Source organism: Suricata suricatta, chromosome 9, assembly GCF_006229205.1.
Source record: "Suricata suricatta isolate VVHF042 chromosome 9, meerkat_22Aug2017_6uvM2_HiC, whole genome shotgun sequence".
Taxonomy (NCBI): domain Eukaryota; kingdom Metazoa; phylum Chordata; class Mammalia; order Carnivora; family Herpestidae; genus Suricata; species Suricata suricatta.
This window is the reverse complement of record NC_043708.1, coordinates 59,157,503-59,172,197: the sequence shown is the minus strand read 5'-3', so window position 1 is coordinate 59,172,197 and position 14,695 is coordinate 59,157,503. Positions and strand designations below refer to the sequence as shown.

General features: G+C 33.7%; 1 protein-coding gene across 4 annotated transcripts in view; it reads right to left on the bottom strand.

The window, feature by feature from the left end:
* The window catches only part of RALGAPA1 (Ral GTPase activating protein catalytic alpha subunit 1), a 262,207-nt gene that overhangs the window by 170,462 nt on the left and 77,050 nt on the right, over nucleotides 1–14,695 (bottom strand). For all 4 annotated transcript variants that reach the window (XM_029952940.1, XM_029952941.1, XM_029952942.1 and 1 more), the window contains exons 12-15: nucleotides 7,643–7,780; nucleotides 5,428–5,576; nucleotides 2,511–2,640; nucleotides 108–345 (exon numbers count right to left, since the gene is read on the bottom strand). In XM_029952940.1, the coding sequence (XP_029808800.1) occupies nucleotides 108–345; nucleotides 2,511–2,640; nucleotides 5,428–5,576; nucleotides 7,643–7,780 (655 nt within the window). The remainder of the gene's footprint in view (nucleotides 1–107; nucleotides 346–2,510; nucleotides 2,641–5,427; nucleotides 5,577–7,642; nucleotides 7,781–14,695) is intronic.

Genomic DNA, 14,695 nt, shown 5'->3' with positions numbered 1-14,695 from the left:
CAGAGACAACATGACTTTTTTATCCTTACCCAGCTCCCTGGCTTCATTTTCCCAGACCAAATGATTTAAACAAATGTATGTGGAACATCTCTGTGGACAACTCTTACCTTTCCCTTTGTGTTTTTTTTGCTTCTGTTCACTCAGCTTATCCAATGGTAAATCACTGAGATCCAAACTATATAAATTTCTAGCTAAAACTTTAGTTAGTGTTTCCATAGTCAGTGACCACTCAGTGGCTAACTCCTCCCAATAGGTCAACGATGATAATACTGAGAGTAAGTCATCCCATAGTTCTCGAGAGATGTACACATTTAGATTTGCTTTGATCCAGGCAACTATAAGAGTCTATAAAGACAAGTAAATAACCATGAAATATGTTCAAATTCAAATATTCATTTACAAAAAAATTACCTAAAAACAAGCAGAATTTTAAGCCACATAATACCCCATGATCCTTTCTTGGTACATGATACTTACATAAAATTCATTCAATCATTAGCATCTACTATTAATTTCATCTCCCCAACAACTGCCAATTCCCAACAGTCTAGTAATTAGGGCAAGTTATCAAAAGTGAAAAGAAATATCCCTTAAGTTGTAACTATCCCTCATGCTGTACTACATTAATGTTAAATAAAATAAATGCTGTTTAAAAAGAGATAGTCTCCGCACTATTAAGTGTTGAAATTATTGACTAGTTAATGGTTACTGAGCTAAATTAACCAAAACCTACAGTCTCAAATTGAAAATAAAAATCAGTATATAACTTGAACATTCTAAAAAAAATAAATTAGAGATATACTTAATGAAATGTTTCTGGAAAACTGTACGTTAGCTGAAGAATTAAGTTTCATTTTGAAGACGCCAGAAGAATTAAAGGCATTTTGCAATAAATCTAATCATAGAATAAAAAACTTATTCGTTAAAGGGCAAAAATTACTGATCAGCCATTACTCCCAAGATTATACATATTTCGACAAAAGACAGAACCTCCTACTGAAACAGATCATAAAGATTTTTCAAAAGCTTCACTCTAAATTTTATACTAAAAAATTCACATAAATTTATACATTAAATATAAGATGAAATGAGCAGAGCTTATAGTATAGAACAGTAATAACCAGTGATTCTCCATTCTATCTCTAAGCATTCGCACGACAATAAAGGTATTCCACATAGCAAGCTAAAATTGTCTTCTTATAGCTCTCAACATTAGTTTAGTTCTAACAATTGGGAAATTATTTTAAAAAGGACTAATGAAGGAGGCTCCTGGGTGGCTCAGTAGGTTAAGCATCCAACTTTCAGTTGAGGTCATGATCTCATGGTTCATAGATTCATGAGTTCAAGCCCCACATTGGACTCTGCTGTCAGTGCTGAACCTGCTTTGAATCCTCTATCTCCCTTCCTCCCTGCCCCTCCCTCACTCGCTCAATCCCACTCTCTCTCTCTCTCAAAAATAAATATTGGGGTGCCTGGGTGGCTCAGTTGGTTACGTATCTGACTTCAGCTCAGGTCATGATCTCATAGTCTGTGGGTTTGAGCCCCACATCGGGCTCTGTGCTGCCAGTTAGCTCAGAGCCTGGAGCCTGCTTCAGATTTTGTCTCCCTCTCTCTCTGCACCTCCCCCACTCATGCTCTGTCTCTCAAAAATAAACATTAAAAAAATAATAAATAAACATTTTAAAAAGGGGGAGGGGTAATAAAGTTAAAGAGTTTAGATAATAAATATAACTGGTTTCAAAAGATTATTTACTACCAGCATAAAATTTTAGGCAAATGAACACATTAAAAAATAATAATAATTTAAATGACTATACTTATGGACAAGAATTAGATCTGAGATAGCTTTGGATCTCTGATACTAAGAACCATTTTATCCATATATTTGTACTTAATGTGTCATCTTGAGAATACATTATTTTGCTATTTTCCAAAAGAATCTAGGATACATTTAAAGTTAGTGCTCTATCCTCAGGTTGGAAAACACAATATGAAAGTCTTATTTAATCAAACTACCACTGATACTTAAGATAAAGAAGGGAATAAAGTCTTACAGAAACAGAAGATAAGAAAGAATCTTTATTATTAACTACTTTTTCACTACTACAGAACAACTTAAAAGAAAGTTTTGTTTTTGTAACAATGTCAGGGACCTAAAAACTCATAAAGCCATCAGGCCATTACTCATGAGGCTCTCGGGCAGCTTTTTGCAAGCACTGAAGTACACAGCACAAGAGAAAAAGTTAAGTATCATCAGCCTGTTTCAGTGTTTTTCCACAGACTTGATATTTCCTTCCCTCTGAAACTAGGTTGTGAGTTTCTATGTATGGCAAATAGCTTATTTAGATAAGCAACTTTTAATTTAGTTTTACAAAAGATCCTTTAATATGAAATGATCTTTAATTTAAAGCTTTTTCTCCCCACCAAGGAACAAGTTCAGGGCTCAATGAGTCTTATAAAAATACACATCTGTCCATCTATTTATCTATTTATTTAGTTATTTTTATTGCCTGGAAAAGTGGTCCTGCAAGTCGACCTGCCAAGGTCATATTTTTCTTCCCCTGGAACTGTAGAAAAGCTTGTGACGGCATCTTCAGTACAGACTCCGTGACTCTGAGCAACACAAGCAGCATCTGTTCCCTTAAAGTAAAAAAATTAATTAATGTTTCCTTCTTGAATATGTTTGTTTTTGGTTAATGAATAACTTTAAAACTAATATTTATTATAAAATGTATTATCTTTCAACAACTCAAATATCAAACATCTTTCAAATTTTCAGAATTCTTTAAATATTAAAAATAAAAATTCCATTTTATAAACTTTACAGCCATTTTAAAATCATTTTTCATTCATAAAAACCCTCTCACCAAATAAAAATGTATGCAAAGCTGATGAATCAGAGGTGAGAATGTGGAGACGGCTCCCAACCCCCCAAAAATGAAGTAGTGACTGACTTTAGGAAGCTGTCTGAAGAACACTCCTCTATATCTACCTTGATGCCTATTCATCTACTCCACCTTTATAATATGGAGAACAAGCACACATCTCGGAGTGTACCAGGAACAATGTCAAAAACCATAAGACATTTTAAGATCAACAGATCACAGTGATCCTGGCAAGTAATCAAAGACCATCACTCAACTGCCCCTTTCCATCCAGTTTGGCCACTTTTTAACCCTTTATCCTCCTTGGGTACTCCAAGTCAAGCCTATCCTAATATTTTCTCTACCTCGTCTCTTTCTCCTAGATGCTCATTATTAAGACCATAAAACTACCTTATTTGCACCTGATAATTTGGAAGCGGATTCAACCACATGTGAAAAAGGGTATTTTGGTTTGGGTATACAGCCAGGCTAACAGTTCAACCCCCTATCACAGCCTCTTTGGTTTGCTTGCAAGCCCATTCCAGGCATAGCAATACGTGGGACAGTCTGTGTGAGAAACGTGGTAGAGGCAGGCAGCAATAGATCACAGATCTAGACTCGTAACTTTTCTGGGAAGGGAGGGTAGAATCAGATAAAACAGTATCACTCAATGAAAAATACCCTAAATTTATTAACAAATAAATATATATGCATTCATTCATAAGACAGAAATCAAAGTTGCCACATTTGTAATCTTCAGCTTCTAGCTTAACTGTATGAAATGAAAAACTATTTGAAATCAACTACATATGCAATAAAGTAGACATTTGCCAAATAAATCTTACATGATTTGTGGTCAAATCAACACTCACTCATCTATAACCTTTTATTTGTAATATAATAGTAATGATTTTAGTTCATAAAATCTTGTAAATTCAATGTAAATACGTGAGTAGTCTCTCATAATACTATCACTTCTAAGGAACTTATAAAACTTCTTAATTCTAAAATCCTGTTCCATATAGCAGGCCTCTTACTATAACGTAGCTCAACAGCATTGATACAAAGTATGTTAAAAAATAAAAAGGAAAAGGGGAAGAAAACTAACAAAAGAATGGTCCAAAATAGTACAGTTACTGGTTAATCATAACCTAGGTTCGATGTCATACGGACCACAATTCAAATCTCAGCTGTGAACAAAACTGTGTGCCTAAAACTCACCATGTAAAACAGAGGTATTATATCCCTGTGTTGCTACAAGGATTAAGAAAATGCATATACAGTGCTTAAAGACATCTGGCATAGAAAAGTGTCCCAATTATGGTAATAACAAACTAATTCCAGATGGAACTAATATCAGCACTGCTAATAAAGAATTTTTTCAAAATAAAGCCACTTTTCCCACATGCCGCAAAACATGTATTAAGCATACTCTTTCACTAAGTACTCCCACTTTTTAAGAAAAAGTCAAAGGAGAAAAGTTATGTAGGTATAAGGATGATCACTGTCTTGTCTCCACCAGAAAACAAAATGAAATTACATATCCAACAAAAGGTGACTGGTTAGGAAAATTATGGTACATACCAACAGCATAATACTAGATGACTATGTGAATGGTTTGGTGAGACAAATGTTCATCAAAGGGCAAACAATGACTACCTCTAGAGAGTGAGTTTGGGGGCAACTTTAATTTTCTTTTTACAACTTTTCTTTATTTGATTTTTACAATGAACATATTATCAGTTTTGCAAAAAATGAAGGGCTGTTCTTTTCCCCCAAAGGACTATTTTTTCATTCAATTAAACAAATATTTATAGAGTACAAGTAATATATAAAATTCTATGCTAAGAAACATAGGAAATATAAAAAAAAAGAAAAAGACGACCAAGACATATGTTTTAGGGCCACTCAATTCAGCGATAAACAATTTATACGAGTAATTTAGGAATTATGACAATTTTGAGAAGAACTGTAACAGGTATATATACAGAATGAAAAGAAGTGAGGGAGAAAAATATAAGTAAGGATGTGTGGAAAAAGGAAGGTGAAATCTAAGCATAATTATTACAACAGAAAATGTTGCCAAGAATTCTGTAATCTAAAAAAAAGTTCAAGAATGTGTGCAGAAAAAGCAATTTGGTAAAGCTGGGAACTAGCTTCCATTCTGCAGGGTGGAGTTTAGGCGTAAAAGAGAGATATAAAGTAGGCAGGGACCTCACTGTATATGGCCTTGAATGCCAGGTTGAGGAATAAAGCATGCTTGCACTTAATCATTTCCTTATTCTATTATTCCCACACGCATAATTTCATTTATTCATGCATGTATTCATTCCAGAGAGTGGTGGTGGGTCATGTCCACTTTAGAAAAACAATCTAAGAAGGTTGATCAAAAATGTCTGAGATAAAGTGGAGACTAGTGTCATCATAATTATTACACATGTATTCATTCATTAATAGAAGCCTCTACAATACTGTGACAAGCTCTGCTCAGAGACACTATCTCTCTAAAAAATACTATCCTCATCTACACAATTAAAAAAAATAAAGGATAAATATTTTTTACCAAGTTTTTTTGTCCATTGATACTTGCACAACCATGAAACGATAAATGTTAAGAATGCGTTTACACATATCTGTGTGCTCATCCAGAAGGTTTTTAATTTCATTTGCAGGTTCAAGAAGAAATATGTTTGATGAGTTTATAATAAACACCTAAGACAAAAGAAATCATTAGCTATTCATTATAAAAATTAATAGCAAATTTTATATTCAGAAAAAAATAAACTCAGATGCTGATCACTGGGTGATATTGACTATAGGTTAATTCTACCTATTTCTACTCCTAGCTTGACATTTGAAATTTAAACTCAAAAAACAATTCTGTTTTTATGTTTATCTAGACAAATATAAAATCACTACTAGGCACCCAAGAAAAATAAACCAAGTGAAAAGATAAACCAAGTGAAAAACAGCATTTTTAAAAACTAAGAGCTTTAATATAATAACAACTCTACTGCTGTCATAAAATGAAACAATAAAAATACAAATAGTTTAGAATAAAAGATGATACCTAAGTTTAAAATGATTTTCAGAATATGATCTATACTTTCTTTTCATGCTTATACACTGTGTGTTTATCTGCTTTAGTAATAACAAACTGCATCAATAGATTATATACTACAGTACTACTACTGAGGATCCACTAATATACATGTTTATTATAAATAAAAAATTGTTATAATAAAATCATTTATTATATTTTGTTATTGAAGAGAAAAGTTATTAGAACGGTGACAGGTGTGTACAAAGGCTGTTGAGGGCACTTTGGAGATACGGAACATTTGTGTACCCTGGACATTTACATCTTCTATACCCACAATTCTGATTTATATCTCTGGGATGAACTACATAATAAAACACAGTTGTAAAATGTGAGAAAAGAATATTAAGCTAACTTTAAAATAGTGAAGATGGGACACCTGAGTGGCTCAACTGGTTAAGTGGCCAACTTTGGCTCAGATCATGACCTCACAGTTTGTGAGTCTGAGCTCCGCATTGGGCTCTGCACTGACAGCTCAGAGCTTGCAGCCTGCTTTAGATTCCGTGTCTCACTCGCTCTCTGCCCCTCCCCCTCAGGCTCTGTAGTCTGTCTCTCTCCCTCTAAAATAAACATTTAAAAAAATGTTTTTTCTTAATCAGTAAAAAGTTCTGAGAAGTGGCCAGTGGGTTAGGAGAAAAACAGGAGGGATGCTACTTTGAAGGCCAAGGGAAGAAGTTTTAATAGGGGGGGAATGGTCTGTTCTGTCAAATGCTCCTGACAAGTCCAGTAAAATTAGGATTGCAAAATGTACATCTGATTCAACAATGTGGAGGTCACATATGGCCTTGATAAGAACAGTCTGATTTAAAAGATGAATGACTATAATGAACTCCTACAAATCAATACGAAAAAGACAACTCAACAGAATGAGGGAAAAAGCATATAAATAGGCAATTAATAAAAGGGTGCTCAATTTCAATGGTGTTGAAATTAAATTAAAACAAGGAAACACAAACTTAAAAAGAATAAAATTACATTTCACATATATTGAGGTAGCAAAAATTAAAATCTAACTATATAAGAGGAAAGGTATAAGGAAATGAAAACTTGCAAATACTACCAAAAGAAATGTAAATTATTATAACCAAGTTGGAAGACAAGTTGATAGTACAGTAAAATAAAGCTAATAAGGTAAAACTCCTACAACCGAGTAACTCCACTTCTGGGTATGCACCCTAAGGAAATTCTTCCACAGAGTACAAAATAAAACAAACAAACATGTATGAAAGAATGCTCAATGAAGCACTATCTGGAATAGTGAGAAATTGGAAACAGTTTAAAAAACATCAACAGAAAAATGAGTTAAGTAAAATGTGAAATAAGCATAAATGGCAATACCAGAAAGTAGCTAAAAGGAATGAATCACAGCTATGTATCAACAACACATCTCAAAAACCTGTTTAATACCAAAAAAAGGTACCAGATGACAATATATCACAACATAATTTACATAAATTTTAAAGCTGTCTAGAAAAACCATATGTAATGTTTACCGATACATATATATTAGGAAGCAAAAGCTAAGGGAAAAACAAAATTAACACGTTAATAACTGTTAAACGTGGGTACTGATTTTATTTAAAAAATTATACTGTACAAGGAAATATTGAAACATATATTTGGAATATTTAATGATTATTTTATTCTATTTTTAAAAAATAACCAGAAAGTGAACTACCTGCAAAACGGCCTGAGTGCCAGCTCGTATGTTTTGTTCTGTGGCTTCTTCAGAGGCACTATGAAGAACATCTTGGTAGGTGCCATTTTTTGTCCAAGTGGAATTTCGAACATGATCAGCCATATCAGTGCCATTTTCCTGAGGAGAAATGTCAAGTTTTTCATATTTCATTATGAATGCTGCAACAAGACAGTAAGCTGAAGAAGGAAACTGGAAATTACTGGGTCCTTCTGCTAAGCATCTTCTCAAAAAAGATGTTTCTATCGATTACAAAAACAGTATGTGTTTACTGTGAAAAGGGTTCTTCTCATTGACAAAAATGTAAAGAAGAAAAAAAGTCATCCATAGCATCAGACAGAAATTTTATCACTGCAAATATAGGAACATTTTTCTACGTATGTAATGTATAAACCTCCCTTCTGAACACTTACAAACAGGATTATATTACAGTTCTGCAAAACATGAATTCCATTCTAAAGTAAATGCCAGAATTCAAATAACTTATTTTTTAATGTTATTTAAGGTTTATTTATTTTTAAGAGACAGAAAGTGTGAGTGGCGGAGGTGAAGAGAGAGAGGGGACAGTGGATCCAAAGTGGGCTCTGTGCCGACAGCAGCAAGCCCAATGCTAGGGCTCGAACCCATGAACCATGAAATTATGACCTGAGCTGAAGTGGGATGCTCAACTGATTGAGTCACCTAGGCAACCCTGGAATCCAAATAACTTAAAGAAAACAACAGAAAATAGTCTCTATTTATTTTACTTTAGAGCATTAAAATTCTTATTACCCAAAGACAGAAGAATATTAGGTACTTCAAACCACTAAGACTACATCTTTCTGCCCGAGTTTTAGCTGTCAAAAGTCTTAGACTAAGGAGTTCCCTTAGATGAAAGCCACAAAAACAGACATTTCACTCAGTGTTGTCCCTTTTTTTTTTTTTTTAACTTCTTTCTAAGTTACTTTCTGCTTTTGGTCCTTCCTCAGCATCTTCAAGTAGTTTGTTGGGGTTTTTTTAGTATTTTGTCTAGAGCTTAGAATTGCAATATGCAGGAGATGTAGTCTAATACAAACTACTCTGCTATTACCAAAGCACTGGAAATCAGCTCTGTCTCCATAGCCAACACTATACACCATAGTATCTTGTACCCTTTCTCTTAAACCTCGAACTCCTATGATCAGATATCTACTGACTATTTCTTCCTGAATGACCTAAAAGCACATCCAACTCAAAATACTTAAAAGTAAGTTTATTAACCACGTCCTCCCCATTCTTACCAACCTCTCTAGCCACCATAGTCACCACCACCAAACTTGCATTTTAAAAAATTCCTATTCATGTGTGAATAGCAATTACCCTGTTGCAAAAGAAATTTGGGATACCTTCCCATTCCTCATTTCTCTCAGCCAATTATTCATCAAGGCATACTGATTTTACCACCAAAATAGCTCATATCTGTCTTCTCTATTTCCATTGCAATTTCCACTGTCCTGGGTACTTACTTACTTCCTTTCTGAACACTGTTAATATTTCCTAACTTGTCTCCATGCCTAACTATTCATGACATTCTTCCATTCATAATCCTTCAAAGGCTTTCCAGTATCTAGAATGTAATCCAGATCATTACAATGGCATTCAAGTTTCTGAACATATATGGAATACATATACACATACAGTATGTACATAATGCATATATAATATGTATATATAAATAATATACAGCATATGTATTTAGGGTCTCTCACATCTTTGTAGAAGCTATTCACACCATGTGGCTCCTTCCCTATTTGTTACCTGCACTTCATATTATACTACCTCCTCCATGAAGCCTTCCCTAAGCCTAAGGAGAGTTAGGTATTCCCTACTTCACACTCTAGGATCATAGCAATATTCTTTCATAATATTTATTTTGCATGTTTGTCTTCTTATTAAACCATAAGTTATGTGAAGGTAGTAAAGATGTCTTTTTATGTTTGTATCTCCAACACTGGTTCTCCATGTGGGCATTACAATGTTTATAGGGCACTCTCGGAGTTTGTTGTCACAAGAATGGAGACTACCACACTTGAGATTTAATAGGATGAGCCAGGGAATGCTAAATATACTACAAGATGCATGACACATCTGCACACACACAAATGATCTTGTATTCCATGTGTTTTAATTGTCTCACAGATACTACCTGAATCTGTAACTTATTTCTATTTTATAATTAAAACCAAATTTTAAATCATTATTGTATTAAATTTATCAGAAATATAAATCAATGAATAATTATATCTTTTTGTTTTGTTGCTCATGCCATTAGCAAGAGCTGTTGGCATTCTGAAAAATAACGTCTCTCTTCTTTTTAACTTTATTTTGAGAAGGGGAGAGAAGGCACACATGCACATGCATGGGTGAGGGGCAGAGGAGAGAGAAACCCAGGCAGGCTCTGCTCAGGCTCAGGGCTCTAACTCATGAACCGTGAGATCATGACCACAGCTGAATCAAGACTCGGACGCTTATCGCTTCTCGGCCTTTTGGCTAAGATCAAGTGAAGAGTCGGACGCTTAACCAAATGATCCACCCAGGTGCTCCCAAATCACATCTCTAATAACAAAACTAGTTGCAGTATTCGAGTAATCAATAAAACACACCTATGTAAACACACCTATATCACCAGGCTTGTGTGGCTTCCTTCCTTCCTTCTCCCTCCTTTCCACTGTTTATTTAATTAGGCATGTACATGTCTTTTTTTTTTAATGTATTCTTTTCATTTACAGATAATGACACAAGGCATAAATTCATGGGAAAAAATTGGGGAAAACAAATTATTTAAATTGATAGGTCTATATTCTAGATTGTTACAAAATTAAGTATTTTTACTGATGCATAAAAAACAACTGCAATTTCTTCATACTTACATGGTTAATTTAGTTCACTTCAATTATATTTCTCAGTTACATTTAGTTACATTTTTCTCTTTTTAGAAGTAGAATGCTCTCTCTATATATATATTACACATACAGATATATATAAATACATATATTTATATATTTTCTAATCTCTGCAGAATGTAGCCTATTTAGTCATATGTTAATATCCTGTTAATTTGACTGATGAGATTAACCACCAAGGTAAATAAATATCACCAAATCACTGCTATCCAGATTTAATATGATGTAAGTCAGTGTCACACTCCAACCTTTTGGTTAGAACCCAGCTTATGATAAGGATTAAAAAACTGAATGACAAAAATTGACTTACATTTAAAGAATAAATGATACCAGGTATTCAAATTTCACTTCTCCTCTGTCTTCCCTTCTCTTTTTTCCTGTAAAAGTAAACTACAATCTTATCACAGACCAGCTTATTCTGCAGTTAAGGATTTTTTTTTTAATGCTGCAACGAGCAACAGAACAAAAACTTCCAAGAAAGAATTCAGAATATTCTAGTTTGTGATAAGTACCCAACTCCTAGAATAAGGTTAAGGGGGAGCTGTAGTTCGGTAATCAACCTTAAGAAATTTGTACTATAACATTCATTTTTATTTAGTACCACAGTTTTAATATTATACCTTTTTTACTTAAGTATACTATACTTATCTAAGTTTCGGGTATACAGCATGGTGATTCAACATTCATATACATTATAAAATGATCACCACAAGTGCAGTTACCATCTGTCACCATACAAAGTTATTAGAATACTATTAGCTATATTTCCTATGCTGTACTTTATATCCCCATGACTTTGTTTTATCATTTGAAGTTCATGGCTCTTAATCTCCTTCACCTATTTGGCGTATTTCTCCCACCCCCCCCCTCCCTCTAGCAACCACCTGCTAATTCTCTATATTTATGAGTCTTGTCCTGTTTTTCTTCTTCATTTGTTTTGTTTTTTAGAATCTACATCTAAGTAAAATCATATGGTATTTCTCTTTCCCTGACTTACTTCACTTTGCATAATACCCTCTGGGTCCATCCATATTGTAAATGGCAAGATTTCATTCTTTTTTTAGGTCTAAGTAATATCCATTGTGTATGCGTGCATGTGCGTGGGGTTGTGTGTGTGTAGAGACAGCACATTTTCTTTATCTATTCATCTACCAATAGACACCCAGTTGTTCCCACATCTTGGCCACTGAAAATGATGCTACAATGAACACAGGAGTGCATATATCTTTTTGCATTAGTGTTTTCATTCCCTTCGGTTAAATATACCCACAATGGAATTGCTGGATATATTTTTATTTGTAATTTTTTGAGTAATCTCCATACTATTTTCCATAGTGCACCATTCTGCATTCCTACCAAGGGTACACAGAGTTCCCTTTGCTCCACATCTTCACCAACACTTATTTCTTTGTTTTTGGAACTACTATTCTAATAAGTGTAAGGTGATACCTCACTGTAGTTTTGATTTGCATTTCCCTAATGATTAGTGATGTTGAGCATCTTTTCATGTGTCTGTTGGCCCTATATCCTTCTTAGAAAAATGTCAATGCAGGGTCCCTGTTCATTTTTTAATCAGATTGCTTGGGTTTTTTGGTGTTGAGTTGTAAGAGTTGTTTATATATTTTGGATATAAACCCCTTACTGCATATATCATTTGCAAATATGTTCCCCCATTCACTAGGATGCAGTTTTGTTTTGCTGGTTTCCTTTCCTATGCAAAAGTTTTTTAGTTTAATGTAATCCCAACCATTTATTTTTGCTTTTGTTAGCCTAGCCTAAAGAGGCAGATCCAAAAAACAAATAAACAAAACAAAAGCAACAAAACATTACTAAGACAGATGTGAAAGAGCTTAATGCCTATATTTTCTTTTAAGAGTTTTATGGTTTCAAATCTTACACATAGGTCTTTAACCATTTTCAGTTTATTTTTGTGTACGGTATAAGAAACATCCAGTTTTCTCACATACTTATTGAAGAAACAGTCTTTTCTCCACTGTGTATTTTTGCCTCTTCTGTCATAGATTTTTGAATTTATTTGTTTGCTGTGATCTTATGCAATTTACTTATTAGTTTTAACGTTTTTTTCAATGGAATCTTTAGTGTTTTCTATGTATAGTACTATGTCATTTCCATATAGTGACAGTTTTCTTCTTTCTTAGCAAGTTGGATACCTTTTATTTCTTGTTCTTGTCTGATTGCTGTGGCTAGGACTTCCAATACCATGTTGAATAAAAGTGGTTAAATACAGACATCCTTACCTTGTTACTGATCTTAGAGGAAAGGCTCTCAGTTTTTCAATATTAAGTATGATGTTAGCTGTGGGCTTTTCACATATGACCTTTATTATGTTAAAGTATGTTCCTTTTTGCTGAGAGTTTTTATTATAAACGAATGTTGAATTTTGTCAAGTGCTTTTTCTACATCTACTGAAATGATCATATGGTTTTTACCCTTCATTTTGTTAATGTGGTATTATCATGTTGACAGATTTGCAAATATTGAACCATCCTTGAATCCCCAGAATAAATAACACTTGATCATTTTCTTGGCATATAATTTTTCATAGGAGGTTCTTACAAATAGCTTTTGTAGTTCTGTTGTATCAGTTGTTAACGTCTTCATTTCTGATTTTATTTACTTGGGTCCTCTTTTTCTTGACAAATATAGATCAAGTTCTATCAATTTTATCTTTTCAAAGATCCAGCTCTTAGTTTCATCAATCTTTTCTATTGTATTTTTAGTCTGTGTTTCATTTATTTTTCCTCTCATCTTTTTTTCTTTCCTTCTACCAACTTTGAGTTTTGTTCTTTTCCTAGCTAGTTCCTTTAGGTATAAAATTAAGTTATTTGAGATTTTTCTTGATTCTTCAGGTAGGCTAGCATTTATACAAACTTTTCTCTTAGGACTGCTTTTGCTGTCTTCCAAAGATTTAGGAATGCTGTCTTCATTTTCATTTATCTCAATATATATTTTAAATTTTTTTATTTTTTTAAAAGAACACACATGTGAGCAGGGGAGGGAGAGAGGGAAAGAGAGAGAGAATCTTAAGCAGGTTCAACACTTAGCTCTCAATCTCACAACCCTGGAAATAATGACCTGAGCCAAAATCAAGAGTAAGATGATCTATCAACTGGGCCACACAGGCACACCAAGGTATTTTTTTGTATTTCTTTATTGACCCATTACTTATTTAGTCTCCATGTCTTTATGCTTTTCCCAGTTTTTTCCCTCTAATTTTTTTCTAGTTTCGTAATGTTGTAGTTGGAAAATATGATTGATAAGATCTCAATCTTCTTAAATTTACTGACACTTGTTTTGTGGCCTAATATGTGAACTATCCTGCAGAATGTTCCATGTGCACTTATTTAAAAAAAGGTGTGTTCTATTGTTTTTAGATGGAATGTTCTGTACATATTTGTTAAGTCCATCTGATCTAATGTCTCATCCAAAGCCACTGTTTATTAATTTTCTGTCTGGACAATCTATCCTTTGATGTAAGGGGATGTTAAAGTTCCCTATCACTGTATTGCTGTCAACTTCTCCCTTTATGTCTGTCAATTGCTTTAAATATTTGGATGCTCCTATACTGGATGCATGTATATCTACAAATATATTTTTTTGTTGAACTGCTTCATCATTATGTAATGCTCTCCTCGCTTTTACAATCTTTGTTTTAATGTTTACTGTGTCTGATACAAGTACTACTACCCAGCTTTCCTGACCATTTCCATTCGCATAGGGTATCTCTTCCATCCCACCACTTTCATGCTGTATGTCTCTTACAGGCAACATACAAATGGGTCTTTTTTTTTCTATTTGGTTACTTTACAACTTTTGATTGAGGATTTACTCCATGCACATTAATTATTGATAGGTATGTACTTACTGCCATTTTGTTCATTGTTTTCTAGCTGTTTTTGTAGTTCTTCTCTGTTCCTTTCTTTGTGTCTTGCTGTCTTCTCTTGTGATTTGATGGCTTTCCTCACTATTATGTTTGGATTCCTTTATTTTTTGTGTACCTATTATAGGTTTTTTGTTTGTGGTTGCCATTAGATTCATGTATAACACCCCATGTACACAGTCATATATTTTAAGTTGATGATCACTTAAGTTC